The following is a 13649-nucleotide window of genomic DNA, read 5'->3' on the forward strand; positions in this document are numbered from 1 at the left end:
ATTTTAGGTCATTCAATATTTTTTTTAAAGTTTAATGTCTCAAAGACATCACGATCATTTAGGGTAGAGTTAATATATATATTTTTTAAGTTAAGGAAGAAAACAATGAGGTGGTATTTGGCTTAACTGGGATGAATCCCTTAGTTAATTTAAATCTTAATTAGATTAATATACTAACACATGAGTAGAATACTAATGAAATCCACCTCATGTGTTAAATCTTAAATAGATTAAAATACTAACACATGAGGTGGATCTCACCAACATCATCCATGATCATTACATAAACATATCCAGAATTCCAGATATATTATAAACATCTTGCAAAATGAACAACACGACAAAATCTAAGCATAACTCGTCTTTGTTATGCCACGTCACCCAATGTCTATAATTTCTCGTTCCAAAATAGTATAACCGCCCCCTCACTCCCCCAATCGCATCAAGGATATTTTAGTGGCCATTATTCTTCTCCCACAACCACCCGTGCCTTAGTCTTAATGCAAGCCGTATAAAAGGCGCAAACCCCACTCCAATTCTCCCAACTTTAATGCTATGTGTCTCTCATACTGTCCCCAAAACATTGGTCACAACCTTGTCATAATTTTATATATATATATATATATATATATATAACGTATGCGAATATGGTGAGAGTAATTTTAGCTATAATTAATTAATTAATGGGAACTTTAAACTCCAATAATATTTAAAACTCACCAAGCAACTCCCCAAACTACAAGACAAACTCAACAGACTTCAAAGACTTGAAAACCCCTTCTGCGCTTCATCCTCTTCCCCCTTCTGCCCTTCACAAGAGAAAGCTATCGCCGTCCTCCAACCCAATCGGAGTTTCCCAGGCCAAATCCAGTCATGTCGGGCTGCGCCGTCGCGGACCCGACTCGGAACCAGTTTTGCCGCGACGCCGCCGCCGCGTCCCACCTCAAGCTCATCTCCCTCGTCGTAATCCTCGCCACGAGCGCCGCCGGCATCTCCGCCCCCGTGGCGCTTGCACGCTTCTTCGAGGGGAAGCCCCTCTATGCCCGCGCTTTGCTCCTCATCAAGTGCTTCGCTGCCGGCGTCATCCTCTCCACCGCCCTCGTCCACGTCCTCCCCGATGCCTTCGCCGCGCTCGCCGACTGCCAACTGGCCTCCCGCCACCCGTGGCGCGACTTCCCCTTCTCCGGCCTCGTCTGCCTTATCGGCGCCCTCCTCGCCCTCCTTGTTGACCTTTTCGCTACCTCCCACGCCGCCGGAGAGCACCAAAACTACACTCCCATCGAATTCCACGAAGTGAGTACTAAAAAAGCTGTCAACTTGGAGCCAGAGGTACTCGTGGCCGTGGGCTGTCATGCCCATGGTGGTAATCTCGAGGTGGTGGTGGATGAAGGGGAGGAGGAGAGATTGGCGAAGTTCAAGCAGAGGATGGTGTCACAGGTATTGGAGATAGGGATTGTCTTCCACTCGGTGATCATTGGGGTGACCATGGGGATGTCGCAGAACCAGTGCGCTATTAGGCCGCTCGTTGTGGCGCTTGCTTTCCATCAAATTTTTGAAGGGATGGGCCTTGGTGGATGCATCGCCCAGGTAAAAGAAGCGAAACTCACTTCAAATTAAATTTAAAGATTGATTTTTTTTTTTCTTTTTTGTGTCTTCTTCACCAGATATGGGGAACCATTATCATCGTTGGGTTCTTTTTTTCCTCTCAAAATTGGAATTTATTGAGCTCAATGGGAGTTTGTTGAGAAATTAGCCTAGGGGTTTAAGAATTGTTCTTCTACACCTGGATCGGTGCTCAAATTGGTCTTCTTGGTCCTCCTGGATCAAGGAAGAATCTGATTAAGTACATAATGTACTAAGCTTGAATGCTACTTAGTTGGTACTTGGTACTTGGTAGGATTAGGAATTACAGTTTGTTTTGGTTTCTATAATCCTATATTCATGACTTAAGACTGGAGGAATTTGTGCAATAAGGAACCGAAGATTGTTTAGATGCTTCCAACTCCTAAGATATATGATCAACTAATACTTCATGTAGCTAATGATCTCATTAGTTTAAGATGTACAGAAATATTGAAATACTGGCTAGCCTTTATTTAAGCAACTCCAAATGCATGGTCCTCTTGGGGGACTTTCTATCCAGTGAAGGTTTCATGCAAGAATGGTGCAGCCAATATCTTTACTCTGTATGTAGCATATATTTTGCAACCAGCTAAAGTTTGTCTTAACCAAGAAGCTGGGGACCCCAATTCATGTAAAGAGTGTTTAGTGGACATTAAAAAAATTCCTTGAATGGTGTTTAATATTTTTTAATCTGTCACTACATTCTTAATTTCGTATTGCAAGGTTACCTAGTGAGGAGTACAGTTGGCATGAAGTGGAAGATTTATGTTTCTGTTTAATTGACAACAAAGAAGAGAGTTATCCCTGTCTGGTGTTGCAAGCCAATCTTTCTCCATCCATCTGCTTTCCACCCCACCAACTTTCCTCTAGTTTATCTCTCACTTTACTTCATTTTCATTTTCTTGTTTACTTATATATATGCATGCACATAGGAAATGGCATTGAACGTGTCAAGCATGCAGGTTAAAGAGCCACTAAGCAATATCAATTGTTAATGCTTTCCTTTTCAAGTTTAATTGTTATTAAAAGTTAGGTTAAGTATAGTACACCATATATTGGGCATAAGTAGGGTCTTCATTATATGATTAGGTGTAGTTCACAGGTCAATCTCATTCTTGTGGACATATGCCGTTTACATTCTGTACAAACGCAGCATTTGCAGAATCTCCTAACATGCTAAAAAGAAATATATCTCATCTCTTCCACTTTAAGTTAATCGTGCTGAATAATTGACATGATGTCATGTTGATTGCAGGCTGGCTTCGGATTGGGAACAGTTGGTTACATGTGCATAATGTTCTCAGTGACTACGCCAATGGGGATTGTGTTGGGAATGATCATCTTCTATTTGACAGGCTATGACGATAGCAGTCCAAATGCGCTCATATCAGAAGGACTGTTGGGTTCTCTCTCTTCTGGAATTCTAATATATATGGGACTTGTGGATTTAATTGCTCTAGATTTCTTTCACAACAAAACAATGTCCTCAGATCCCCGATTAAAGAAGGCCTCATACATAGCATTAGTACTGGGATCTACTTCGATGTCTATACTAGCACTTTGGGCTTAGAATTCTGTTGTCATAGTCTATTTTGATGAACAATAATTTATGACAGAATTGCATGATCTTCAGTCTTAGACCACCTATGTTTAATGGGTAATTTCATTTCTAGTGCCTCATATTCTCCAGACTAGCTCAAAGTGGATTTTTTTTTGGGGTAAGGACTAATATTTCTGCATGATAATATCTGTAGATATGTTGAGGTTGTTCCATTTTGTATATCCACTTCTCGTATTTGGTTATTTTACCTACAGGGCAACCCTTTTTCAGTTCTCGCATACCTTTCATGAAATGTTTGTTAAATATGAACAAATTGGAAATCTTGAGTTCTAGAACCTGCAGTTGGAACTATTACACTGTATGTTGTATGATCACTGCCATAAATTAGATATCAGTCCAAAAGGAAAGTGAAGTGGTGGAAGAGTAAACGATATAATAGATTAATAGGTGTGGGCTTTTCATCCTCTGTTTGTACAGTTCTGCTCTTTTCTTTTTCTTCTTTTTGGTGAAGGAAAAATAATGCCTTGTTAATGCTTCTAAAGAAGGATGTAGAGAATTACCACAAAGTACAGATGCCAACAAACAAGTAGGGTGCTTTTATTCTTTGAACACAATTCTATTGTTGCTGGTCATCAAATAGCAATTAGCGTCTGCTGCATGGGAACACTAAATGGCACACTGATCAACACAAAGAAAATGGAACGAAATTTGCGAGGGCTTGGAATATGAGTGCAGCTGCTGGGCCTTCTAATAGTGAACAATAGCACTGAGATATGGACCCTTGACAAAGATACCAATAGTGATGGTTTAGACTTTATAAAATAGAGCAAAATACTAAAAGAGGATCTCTATGTAATAAAAATACTAAAAGCGAACAGTTGTAGCTCTGGTTGTCGAAGAAGCTACTGGTCAAGTTTAGGTAGGACCTGCTTCAGGATCACCTATCATAAAAGACATAAAGTCCAACATGAGACAAATTCGCAATTTGGAAGCATCAATCTTCACAAAGAATTGTCAAGAAGAGCGACTGTATTTTTTAACAATAGAAAACTTCCTATTACTTTCATGTATTGACTTTAGCATCTATGTACAGAGAACTCTCAAGACTACTCATCTAATGTATGACAAGAGCAATCTACATGATGTATAATGATCCTCTCTTCAGAAAATTCTAATCCAGTACAAAAGAGACAGAACTTTGGCACTTTCTCTTCCTCCTCCATGGAATCATTATCCCCCTCAGCTCCCACTTTTCCATTTCCACAGGTGTTACAAAGCCACACCGGTAGGATGGCCAAAAGCATTGAATCTACATGCTTGTTGTACCAACTCTTCCCCTTGCTCCACATCATCAGAGGACCCAACACCATTGCCAAGCCCCCACCGAAGCCCACTCCAGTAAATATGAATTGCCAATTTAGGTTTATTGATGACATAAGAGCTGAAAGTTTTGACCTTGAAACAGGCACTGCAGTTGTTGCACTGCATTGCTTCGACAACGGCAACCCACACAACCCTTCATTCCCTACAAATGAAGTGTTTGAGAATGTAAGGAATTGCTGGAACTGTGGTATCCTTCCTGCCAAGTTGTTGTATGAGAGATTTAAGTAAGAGAGGAAGGTAAGTGCAGTCAGATCTTCAGGAATTTGTCCTGAGAGTTGGTTTGAAGAGAGATCCAATGACTCGAGCTGCACTAGTTTCCCTAGCTGAGAAGGGATTTCACCTTTGAGGGAGTTGTGTGACATGTTTAGCAAATAGAGAAGCTTGAGTTCCCCAATATCGTCAGGGATGCTACCCTCAAATCCATTGCTTGAGAGATCAAGGGATGTGAAGATCATCAAGATCTTTACTAGATTAACTTCCAGGCCTTTGATCGTGATTGCCACTGAATTCTGGTAATAGTGGGATGGAGCAAAATCCAGATAGCTGAATCCCACTGTGTCGTGGCTAGAATCTGAGCCGACCATCATTGCCTCCAGATATTTGAAGTACTCTGATGGCAAGCTGCCATTGAAATGGTTGGATGAGATATCAAAGATCTGTAATGTCGGAAAGGTGGAATTGATCAATTGGCTTGCTGGAGGATTTAATATTGGGCCATAGAATCCATTTGACCTCAGAACAAGGACTCGCAGCTGTGATAGATTTCCCAGAAAATATGGAAATGTGTCAACTATGTGATTGTTGCCAATGTCTAGAACCTCTAGCATATCACAGTTTGCCAGAGACCTGGGCAACTTCCCTTCCAACTTGTTTCTGTTGAGATTTATTGTCCGAAGCATACATCCCTTGCTAATATCTTGTGGCAAGGTTCCACTAAACAGGTTACCTCTCAAATTCAGTATCACCAGATCATTGTTTCCTTTAAAAAGGCAAGATGGGATTGAACCGCTCAAACTATTATTTGAAAGATCGAGAACTAGCAGATAGCTAGCATTACAGATTGAATGAGGAATTTCTCCTGTGAGATTATTGTTGGACATTGAAAGGAAGACGGTGTAATTAAGGTATAAGGTGAAGTTGGACGGTATAGAAGACATGAAGTTGTTGTTGGAGTAATCCATGACAATAGTGTTTGGTGGAGGGAGAGGAAGAGATCCCTGAAGCATGTTTGACTGGAAATCAAGAACCATCGTCGGAATGGCAGAGAGATTAGGAAGAGGTCCTTCCACACTCGTAAACATGTTGTAAGAGAGATTCAAATAACTGTAACTACTTTCTCCAATGTTCCATATCCACTTGGGTATGGCACCAGAAATCTTGTTATTTGACAGGTCCAGACTGCTCATTACATCTTGATATCTCAAGAAACCAGGGAGCTTTGTAAGATTGCAAGATACCAACGACAATGTGCTGATCTTGGGGAACAAAGCAAATGAAGAGTTACCATCTCCCTCTACAATCGAAAGGATATTGCTTGAGAGATCCAACCTAGAGAGATTCCTCAGGCTCTGAAACATACCTATTTCCAATATGCCACTGAAGTTGTTTGATGCAAGCAATAGAACTCTCAGTCCTAGGAGTTGAAACACCGACTTTGGGATCGGTCCCTGGAGGTTGTTATTACTTAGATCGACAGTCTGCAACGTAGAGGATGCATTTGAGAACTTCAGATGACCTGAGAAATGATTCTGCGAAAGCACTAAAAGCTGCAAAGAAGGGAGAGCAAACAGAGACACAGGAATCGAGCCAAAGAGCGAATTATTCCGCAGATCAATCTTGGTAAGATTCCAAAGCCCCATAAATTCCTCGGAAGAAGGTAGTGACCCAGTCAGCCTATTATTAGCCAAGATAATATCAGATATTCCATGCCACTGCATAACGGAGGGGATCTTACCACTGAAATTATTGCCAGAAAGGTCCAAATGAACAAGATGTGTAAGATTTTCTAGCGAAGATGGTATCGCTCCAGAGAAATTGCAACTCATAAGCTGCAATTTTCTTAACGACTTGAGATTGCCAACTGACTCGGGTATACCCCCAGAGAAGTTGGTGTTAGAAAGAACCAAACTTTCCAAAGCGCTGCCTTTTGGGAACTCCGGAAACTGACCAGAGAGCATAGGATTCCCTGATGCATCAATAACTGTCAAATTCCTGAGCTGAAATATCCTACCAGGGACCACCCCATTAAGCCCACAAGAACTGAGTCGAAGCACAGTCAAGTACGAGAAGTCGGCAAAGAATTCTGGTACGCTGGAGCTCAAGATATTCTGATCAAGGCAGAGTTTAGACAGCATCCGAAGGCGGGAGAGCGACGAGTCTATGGGGCCCCCAAGAGAACAGCCTGTCAAGCTCAGCTCACGAAGGCCAGGTGCCGACTCTGAAATCACTCTGCACCACTCGAGCCCATCGGCCGAGATATTAACACCATCAAGATAAAGCTTCTGTAGATTGCTAAGATTGGCAATCAATTTTCCGAGGTTTGGGTCTTGGAGTGTTATGGAAGAGTTAGGCTCCTCATTGAGATAGAATGTAGAAAGATCGAGCGAAATCAAATTGGTGAGGTGGGCGATGTCGCCAGGTACTTGGCCGATGAAGCCGGAATTGGAGAGGTTGAGGTAAGTGATATTAGATAGCTTCCCAAAGCCAGAAGCCGGCAGGGGGATTTGGTCGAACAGGTTGTAAGCAAGGTTGAGATACCGAAGGGAGGTTAGATTGAAGAGGCTGGAACCAAGCTCACCAGAGATGGAGCGATTGCTGAGGTCAAGGGCGGTGACCTGACCGGTTCCCTGATCGCAGATGATCCCATCCCAGTTGCAGCAATCGGTGCCGAGTCGCCAAGATGCGAGCTTGGAGGAGGAGAAGCTTCGCTTTAGCTGTAAGAGAGCGGAGCTCTGGTCCGGGAGGCATAGATCAGCAGCGGTGAGCTCACTTGCTAAGCACAAGAACACGATAGCAACGCAAACAAGGAGGAGGAAGCGGCTGTGACGGCAACTCATTGGAGGAAGTAATAGGGCAGAAACGGAAGGAGTTGAACGGAATTGAACTCAGGAGTGGCAGAAGCCATGGACGAGGTGGTGGCCAACCGGGTGGTAACCGGAAAGCCAAGAGAAGACGAGAGAAGGAGATGAATAGAAAACGCGTTTGATGGAAAGAGACGGAGATTTGGCCATGGAAGTTCTTAATAGGAGATTAGAGTGACCATTAATAAAATTGCAACTCTTTATATATATATATATATATATATATATATATATATATATATATATATATATATATATATATATATATATACAGGTAAATATATATATCACTTAGACACTTGGATTTGTAATTTGGTCTTTATGAGTGTGAATATTGCAGACCATAAAGCCGCATTACATGACCAGCGGCAAGTTCTGACAATGAGGGGGCGGTTAATCTGGTGATAGGATTATTTATCTTTAAATTTTTTGTTTCTTTTTCTTGTATCTTTGTTAGATCTTCCTGGTCCTGTATAAAAGGCGTTTTAAAAATGTCTTATAGTTGGAGGACCACCTCCACGGGCCAAGTTTCATGAAGAAGTTGAGCGTGGCCTAATAAGGAAGACTTAGGTGTCTTATAGAGGTGGATCCAATGCATTTGTTCGGTGGTTTTCCACCATAGCAGCATATTTTTGACTTCTAAAGTCTAAATTGTTTAATAACAGCAATTCGTACATTCTAAGTATCACTTTACGTTTAACGCAATCTTTTTCCTTTTTTTAACTGTCGATAGTGGACATCTGATGCTATGATAGTGTTCCTGTTTTAATCTCGTGCTCTCGTGATTAAAAGATCGATGCGTTAATGCAACGGTGGGCTCTTATGGGACTACGAGGAGGCATCGAGGTCGGGCTTGTCTAGCGCAGCCTAGTTTGAGCCTCGGCTGACACCTTTTGGTTTGGTTCAATGACAGTTACATTCGAGCTCAATTGATCTCACTCGCACAGATGTTGAGTGTTTGACTAAATTAGACTCTCTCTTTTTTTTTAATCAAAATAGATCGTCACTTAAATTTATTATCAACTCGTCGGGTCTAATTTACTGTAACCGTAACAAAAACACTGAATTGTTCAGCATTTTTATCTTCAAGCATTTTTTTTGTTTTAATCACTGAAAGATTAAGTCAAGAAAATTTATATATGACTAGATAAAAATGTTGAACTGATTAGTATTTTTATCTAAGAAAAAAATGTTAATTAGTTCAGCATTTTATTTTTATCAAGACTACAGTGAATTAAACCCTATTTGATAATAAGTTTGAGGGATAGTCATCTAGATTAAAAAAATTTGGATGAGAGCTAGTTTGGTCAAAAACTCCACGGATGATTCTATTTACAATTGAATTGGATACCATCTTCCCGAGTGGAATTCTTAGTGTTATTGGCTTCTCTGATAGGTAAAACTTTATTCGTAATGGCACCAAGACCTCTGAGTGCATTTTCCATTTTTTTTGTTTGGTTTGGTAAATTTGCTTGGAATTTACTATGCATAGCCTGTTATATATCATTCTATATCAGTAGTAGCATGTATATCTTCTTTTTTCTGAATTCGGTGCAAATTATTGGGTGGGTTAACATGGAGATAAATGGGTGTTTGGTTTACCAACAAATTCTCTTTTGTTCTGCTGATTATATGCACTGAAATTTGTCTCGGCTTATGCGTTCTTATTTTGTTCCTGTCAGCAAACAAAAATTTTAGTTGGGGAAAGCTTTTGCTTTTACATCTATGTAAGTAATTTATAAAGGTGAAGCTTATATGTTCGATAAAATGACTGACTGCCTGTTATGATATCGCCACCTTCTAATGAGTATTTAGATTGCTCAGTAACGACTACAATCCTACTGATTCTTTCTTTTTTTTATTCTTCTTCTTCTAGCAGATGAGTTACTAAGTGTGCGTTAGCTTAGTGATTTACAAGATATGTCGGATAGTTTTATTGATGCCTATCTCCATTTTTATGACATTGCAGATTTCGTATGTGATCTGTGTTTCATGGAACCCACTGGATTTAGTCTTAGTATAGATTCATCTTATTTGCATATCACTAATGTACAAGAAAAAAGATTATACATTCAAGGGAATGCCATTTTGCTCTCTCCTATATACTTTCCTTGTTGTGTAAACTAAGTAATGTATGCTTTCATATGTAAATTCTTATTCAGCTTTTATTCTAATTAAACTAACAAGAGGGCACCACCTAGCGTGGCAATCAAGGGTTGCCTGATGTGCACTTGTGATACAGATTCACGAGGGCAACAACCTTCTGGTAATTGGTCAAGGGTGAGTATATCATGCCTCCTCTGTCCCCGCCTTGGCTGACTATGGGCAGACCAATTGTCTGATAAAGCTAATTATCTAGTAACGAAAATTTTCTTTAGGATGCACTATCAGATTAGTTGTTTAGAGCACAACAAGTATATGTTTTGATGAACTGACACATTCAACACTCTTGCAGCTTGATTGGCTTTAGAGATTTTTAAGTATCTGAAGATGCTTAGTACACGTGTATGCACTTCCCTCTGAAAATTAAGAGTACTTATCCTTTGGCTGATATGAAGTTCATCACAAGATACAGGAGAGAGTAGATTTAGGAAGTCATATTTGATCCTTCCCAAATGTTATTCTTCTCAATGTTTTACTTGTTCCTGATAGAGTAACAGTACATGTTTTTGTCATATCTTTCAATTTGGAGCTTATGGTGATACCGTGATACTACCATGATTCATCCAATTTGAAGTTCAATCTGTTGATCCTGATCTAGAACCCATTACGTAGATATGAAAATCATCTGGATAAGTTTGTTCAGGATCCACAAACTTGCCGATGGTTATACTAGTTAGGCTCTATGAATCTTATACCTAGTTGAAGTTCACATTACTGATCATAGTCTTCCTTCCCATCTTAAAACATGAAGGACAAAGAGATGGGAGATACCAACTAGTCAGGGATGCATGCAATGTGAATATATATATATAAGGAATTGAGTATTCAATGGTAGTATAGAATAGCTAGTTCATATCCGGCAAATATGGATAGCAACGATCCAGAGAACCAGTTCTTGATTTACATAATGTTAATTTGGCTTACTAGTAAAACCTTTCTAGTTCGGCTTTGAGCCTCAGTATTGCTTCTGTAAATATAACTATGAAAGAGTAGTCTTCTGGTTATGACTTGCTTGCTAACTTTTTCAGTTCCTGGAAAGCATGCCGTCCATCCTCATCAAATCCACCAACAAACTGGAAGGGTCCTCACTCGTGATGTTAGTAGCTATCAACAATTACAAACAAAGAAATAAGGCTATAGAAGGAGGCTACCTGGTGCACTCGGAAAGCAAAACGAACACCCCGTAAAGTTAATTCCTCATCATCTGAGAGCGAATCTGTTTTCACTGCTGTTACAACTCGAGTCATGTATCCTTTGGCAAGTTTCATGGAGCCCAACTTTAGCTGCACAACAAGAAATCAGGATAAGTGAATTCCCAAGTTATAATCTTCTGCTCTGAGAAAACCAAGATTAGATCATTTCGCTCTCCATAATCTGAATGAAGAATGCAAGTGTAGTTCTCTTGACTATTTTAGCTTGGGTCTTTATGACTTAGTGCAAGTTAACGTTCTTTGCAAGCATCGGTAATAGCATGTAGCCATGTAGTATAAAAATTGAAGACTAACTGCAAGTTAAAGTTCTACGCAAGCATCGGTAATAGCATGTAGTATAAGAATTGAGTAGTGTACTTCTATTGTCATATATCTATTTTTAAAGAGTAAGATGTAAAACCACATACTTGGGTGATGATACCAGTGTCAAGCATCCATTCCCAGGGAATCTTAAAACCCCTGTACTTTCTGATTGCGGTATCCCTCACTCTTTCAAGACTATGGACACTGTGTTCCAATCTGCAGTAGAGAAAGAAGCATGAGGTTATTCCATTTACTTGAATATACATTTTGACTAACACAACTAGTATTCTCACTTGTCCTGCAATGTCTGCATGCGTTTGAGAGAAATGGCTGTGGGTAATCTTTTGTCATCTTGGAATGTTGATGCTTCAGATTCCAGGTTCTTGATATCTCTATAGCCAAAAGCTGCTTCTCTCATTGCATCTGCTTTCTTCTCAGGCCATTGAGGAAAATGCTTTAGCACTGCCCTTTCATCCACCAGGTAGGATAACTCCTCGTCCAACCACTTTACAAATGCTTCAACATCAGCTATCTCTTTGTGCGCTGCATTTTGTACCTCCCTTGCTAGAAAATTGATGAATTCGCCTTGGTTTTCCACATCTGTCTTGATCTGTTGAGCATGTTTTAGTCAGATCTATTTCAATTCAACCACATAGTGAAAATGCATATTCAGAAAATTGGTTGTACTAATTCAAAGCACCTTAACTAACTAAATGAAAATTTGGCTACATGATCAATTGAATTGACTCCAGAGTTTTATATGCTTACAGCTAAAAGGTAGGCCGATCTGTTCTCAATCTCACCAATCATTTCACGAGCATTTGTAGCTACTGGAGTTGCTATGCTGCCCGCTTTAATATCTGCTTTTCCTTCTTTTCTTGTTAGTGATCGGTACAATTCTACTAATTCTGGTACTCGTCGGACAGCCTTAATTGAGCCACCCGGGGATCTTAAAGGTAGTGGAGGAGGTGGCGGTGGTGGAGGAAGCCATGATTCCTTTTGCATATTTGATGTTGGAGGCAAGCATGTAGGACTTGGGGGTGGCTTTGGCACTCTCGGCGATCTACTAATTATCGGTGGTCCTGATACTTCTTGCTTAGAATATGAATTGCAGCCTACCAAATTTTCTTCTGCACCATTATCATGAACCATCGGCTTTTCCTGAGAAGAACTATTGCCACCGATGGATCCAGGCAACTTCTTCCACAGCATTGATCTCCTATCGGCATCTTGGCCTCGAAGCAGTGCTACTTGTGTTTTCATATGGTGGACCTCTTGTCTCAATTGCTCGTTTTCCTTCTCCAAGGAGCGGTTTCTCTCGAGTGATGCATCAAGCTTGTTTCGCAGTATTGCAATGTGAGTGTCCTCCTCCCTCATCATTTCTTGATGAAGTAGCCCAATTTCCAATTTTGCTATCTCCTTCTATTAGCTCTCACAATGTTCATTCCTATCATTCGCAGGTGTTGCCTGTGTAGATTACTGAGTACTCCTCTACCGACATGGTTTTGATGCCTGTGAAGGAGAAACCTACAAGTAATTAGGTAAGGCTGCCTCTGTCATAGTTGCATTGTTTTGCGAAATTACCGGTAGGTAAGGCCTGGTGCTTGGCTTAAAGTGTTTGATACTGGGTAGCTGTCTTGACAAGGAATTATTGTTGCAACCTCACTAAATAGCTGGTCAAACAATCAGAAATGGACAGCTTTTCTTTTGTCATCTCCCCCTTTAAGCTGCTTGAAGATCTTTTCATCCTTCATAGCAAGTGCTTAAATTCAAAGGTTTCAACATATTGCTGGTGACTCAGATTTCATCTCATAGTACTATGAAGATTCTCAGTGATGGAGATCTACTGAAGTGGCTTTTGAGAACATAAACTGCTTGACTTTAACTCTTAATGGTCTAGCGTCGTTACTGTAAAACTGTGCTTCTTGTTACCCATGAAATTAAGTAGAACACTCAATAGATGTGAAGTATGAGTTAGCCAATGGATAATTCATTTGTTGATTGGATTTCCATTTGGGCTGAGCCTGGAATTAACTATTTGATCAGTGTAAACCAGTTTTATGTGGTACACTATTGTCTTTAATTATCTCCATGTGCATTGATTTGTAAGTTTCATTAGTTTCCTGATAGGACAGACCTATGTGAAAGCTTTCTTGATTGCGAAGTTATGTAGAAAAGGAATAAAGATGGAGCTTCTTTACCAATCTGAGAGTTGTTAGTTTGACAGGAGAGAGAGAACAAAAAAAAAGTGGGGGAAACAAAAGAAAAAGAAATCACTGCACAAGGTTCTTACATTGTTCTTTAGTGTTGGTTCTGTTTGATTTT

At 40.2% G+C, this 13649-nt stretch overlaps 3 protein-coding genes across 3 annotated transcripts; 1 reads left to right on the plus strand and 2 right to left on the minus strand.

The window, feature by feature from the left end:
• The first annotated feature begins 737 nt into the window (after window positions 1-737).
• On the plus strand, window positions 738-3289 carry LOC140766064 (zinc transporter 6). The gene is made up of 2 exons (XM_073105470.1): window positions 738-1587; window positions 2879-3289. Exons 1-2 carry the CDS (start codon window positions 874-876, stop codon window positions 3191-3193), a joined length of 1029 nt encoding a protein of 342 aa, XP_072961571.1. The 5' UTR covers window positions 738-873; the 3' UTR covers window positions 3194-3289.
• Window positions 3290-4195: 906 nt separating this feature from the next.
• On the minus strand, window positions 4196-7860 carry LOC140764161 (receptor-like protein 41). The gene has a single exon (XM_073102566.1). It carries the CDS (start codon window positions 7621-7623, stop codon window positions 4291-4293), a length of 3333 nt encoding a protein of 1110 aa, XP_072958667.1. The 5' UTR covers window positions 7624-7860; the 3' UTR covers window positions 4196-4290.
• A 1005-nt stretch (window positions 7861-8865) lies between these two features.
• On the minus strand, window positions 8866-12778 carry LOC140764162 (INCREASED PETAL GROWTH ANISOTROPY 1-like protein 1). The gene is made up of 5 exons (XM_073102567.1): window positions 12093-12778; window positions 11618-11934; window positions 11429-11540; window positions 10962-11093; window positions 8866-10883 (listed from the first exon to the last, which is right to left on the minus strand). Exons 1-5 carry the CDS (start codon window positions 12702-12704, stop codon window positions 10812-10814), a joined length of 1245 nt encoding a protein of 414 aa, XP_072958668.1. The 5' UTR covers window positions 12705-12778; the 3' UTR covers window positions 8866-10811.
• Between the last annotated feature and the right edge of the window lie 871 nt (window positions 12779-13649).

This window comes from Typha angustifolia, chromosome 8 (assembly GCF_048772165.1).
Source record: "Typha angustifolia cultivar Huaian chromosome 8, ASM4877216v1, whole genome shotgun sequence".
Taxonomy (NCBI): domain Eukaryota; kingdom Viridiplantae; phylum Streptophyta; class Magnoliopsida; order Poales; family Typhaceae; genus Typha; species Typha angustifolia.

What these genes read in the sequence shown, in the direction of transcription:
- LOC140766064 (XM_073105470.1), top strand. Translation starts at nt 874, where the DNA reads ATGTCGGGCTGCGCCGTCGCGGACCCGACTCGGAACCAGTTTTGCCGC. An exon ending in TTGGTGGATGCATCGCCCAG is followed by an intron (nt 1,588 to 2,878) that starts GTAAAAGAAGCG and finishes TGTTGATTGCAG; the next exon opens with GCTGGCTTCGGATTGGGAAC.
- LOC140764161 (XM_073102566.1), bottom strand. Translation starts at nt 7,623, where the DNA reads ATGAGTTGCCGTCACAGCCGCTTCCTCCTCCTTGTTTGCGTTGCTATC.
- LOC140764162 (XM_073102567.1), bottom strand. Translation starts at nt 12,704, where the DNA reads ATGATGAGGGAGGAGGACACTCACATTGCAATACTGCGAAACAAGCTT. An exon ending in ACACTGGTATCATCACCCAA is followed by an intron (nt 11,094 to 11,428) that starts GTATGTGGTTTT and finishes CTTGTTGTGCAG; the next exon opens with CTAAAGTTGGGCTCCATGAA. An exon ending in TTGCTTTCCGAGTGCACCAG is followed by an intron (nt 10,884 to 10,961) that starts GTAGCCTCCTTC and finishes GGACCCTTCCAG; the next exon opens with TTTGTTGGTGGATTTGATGA.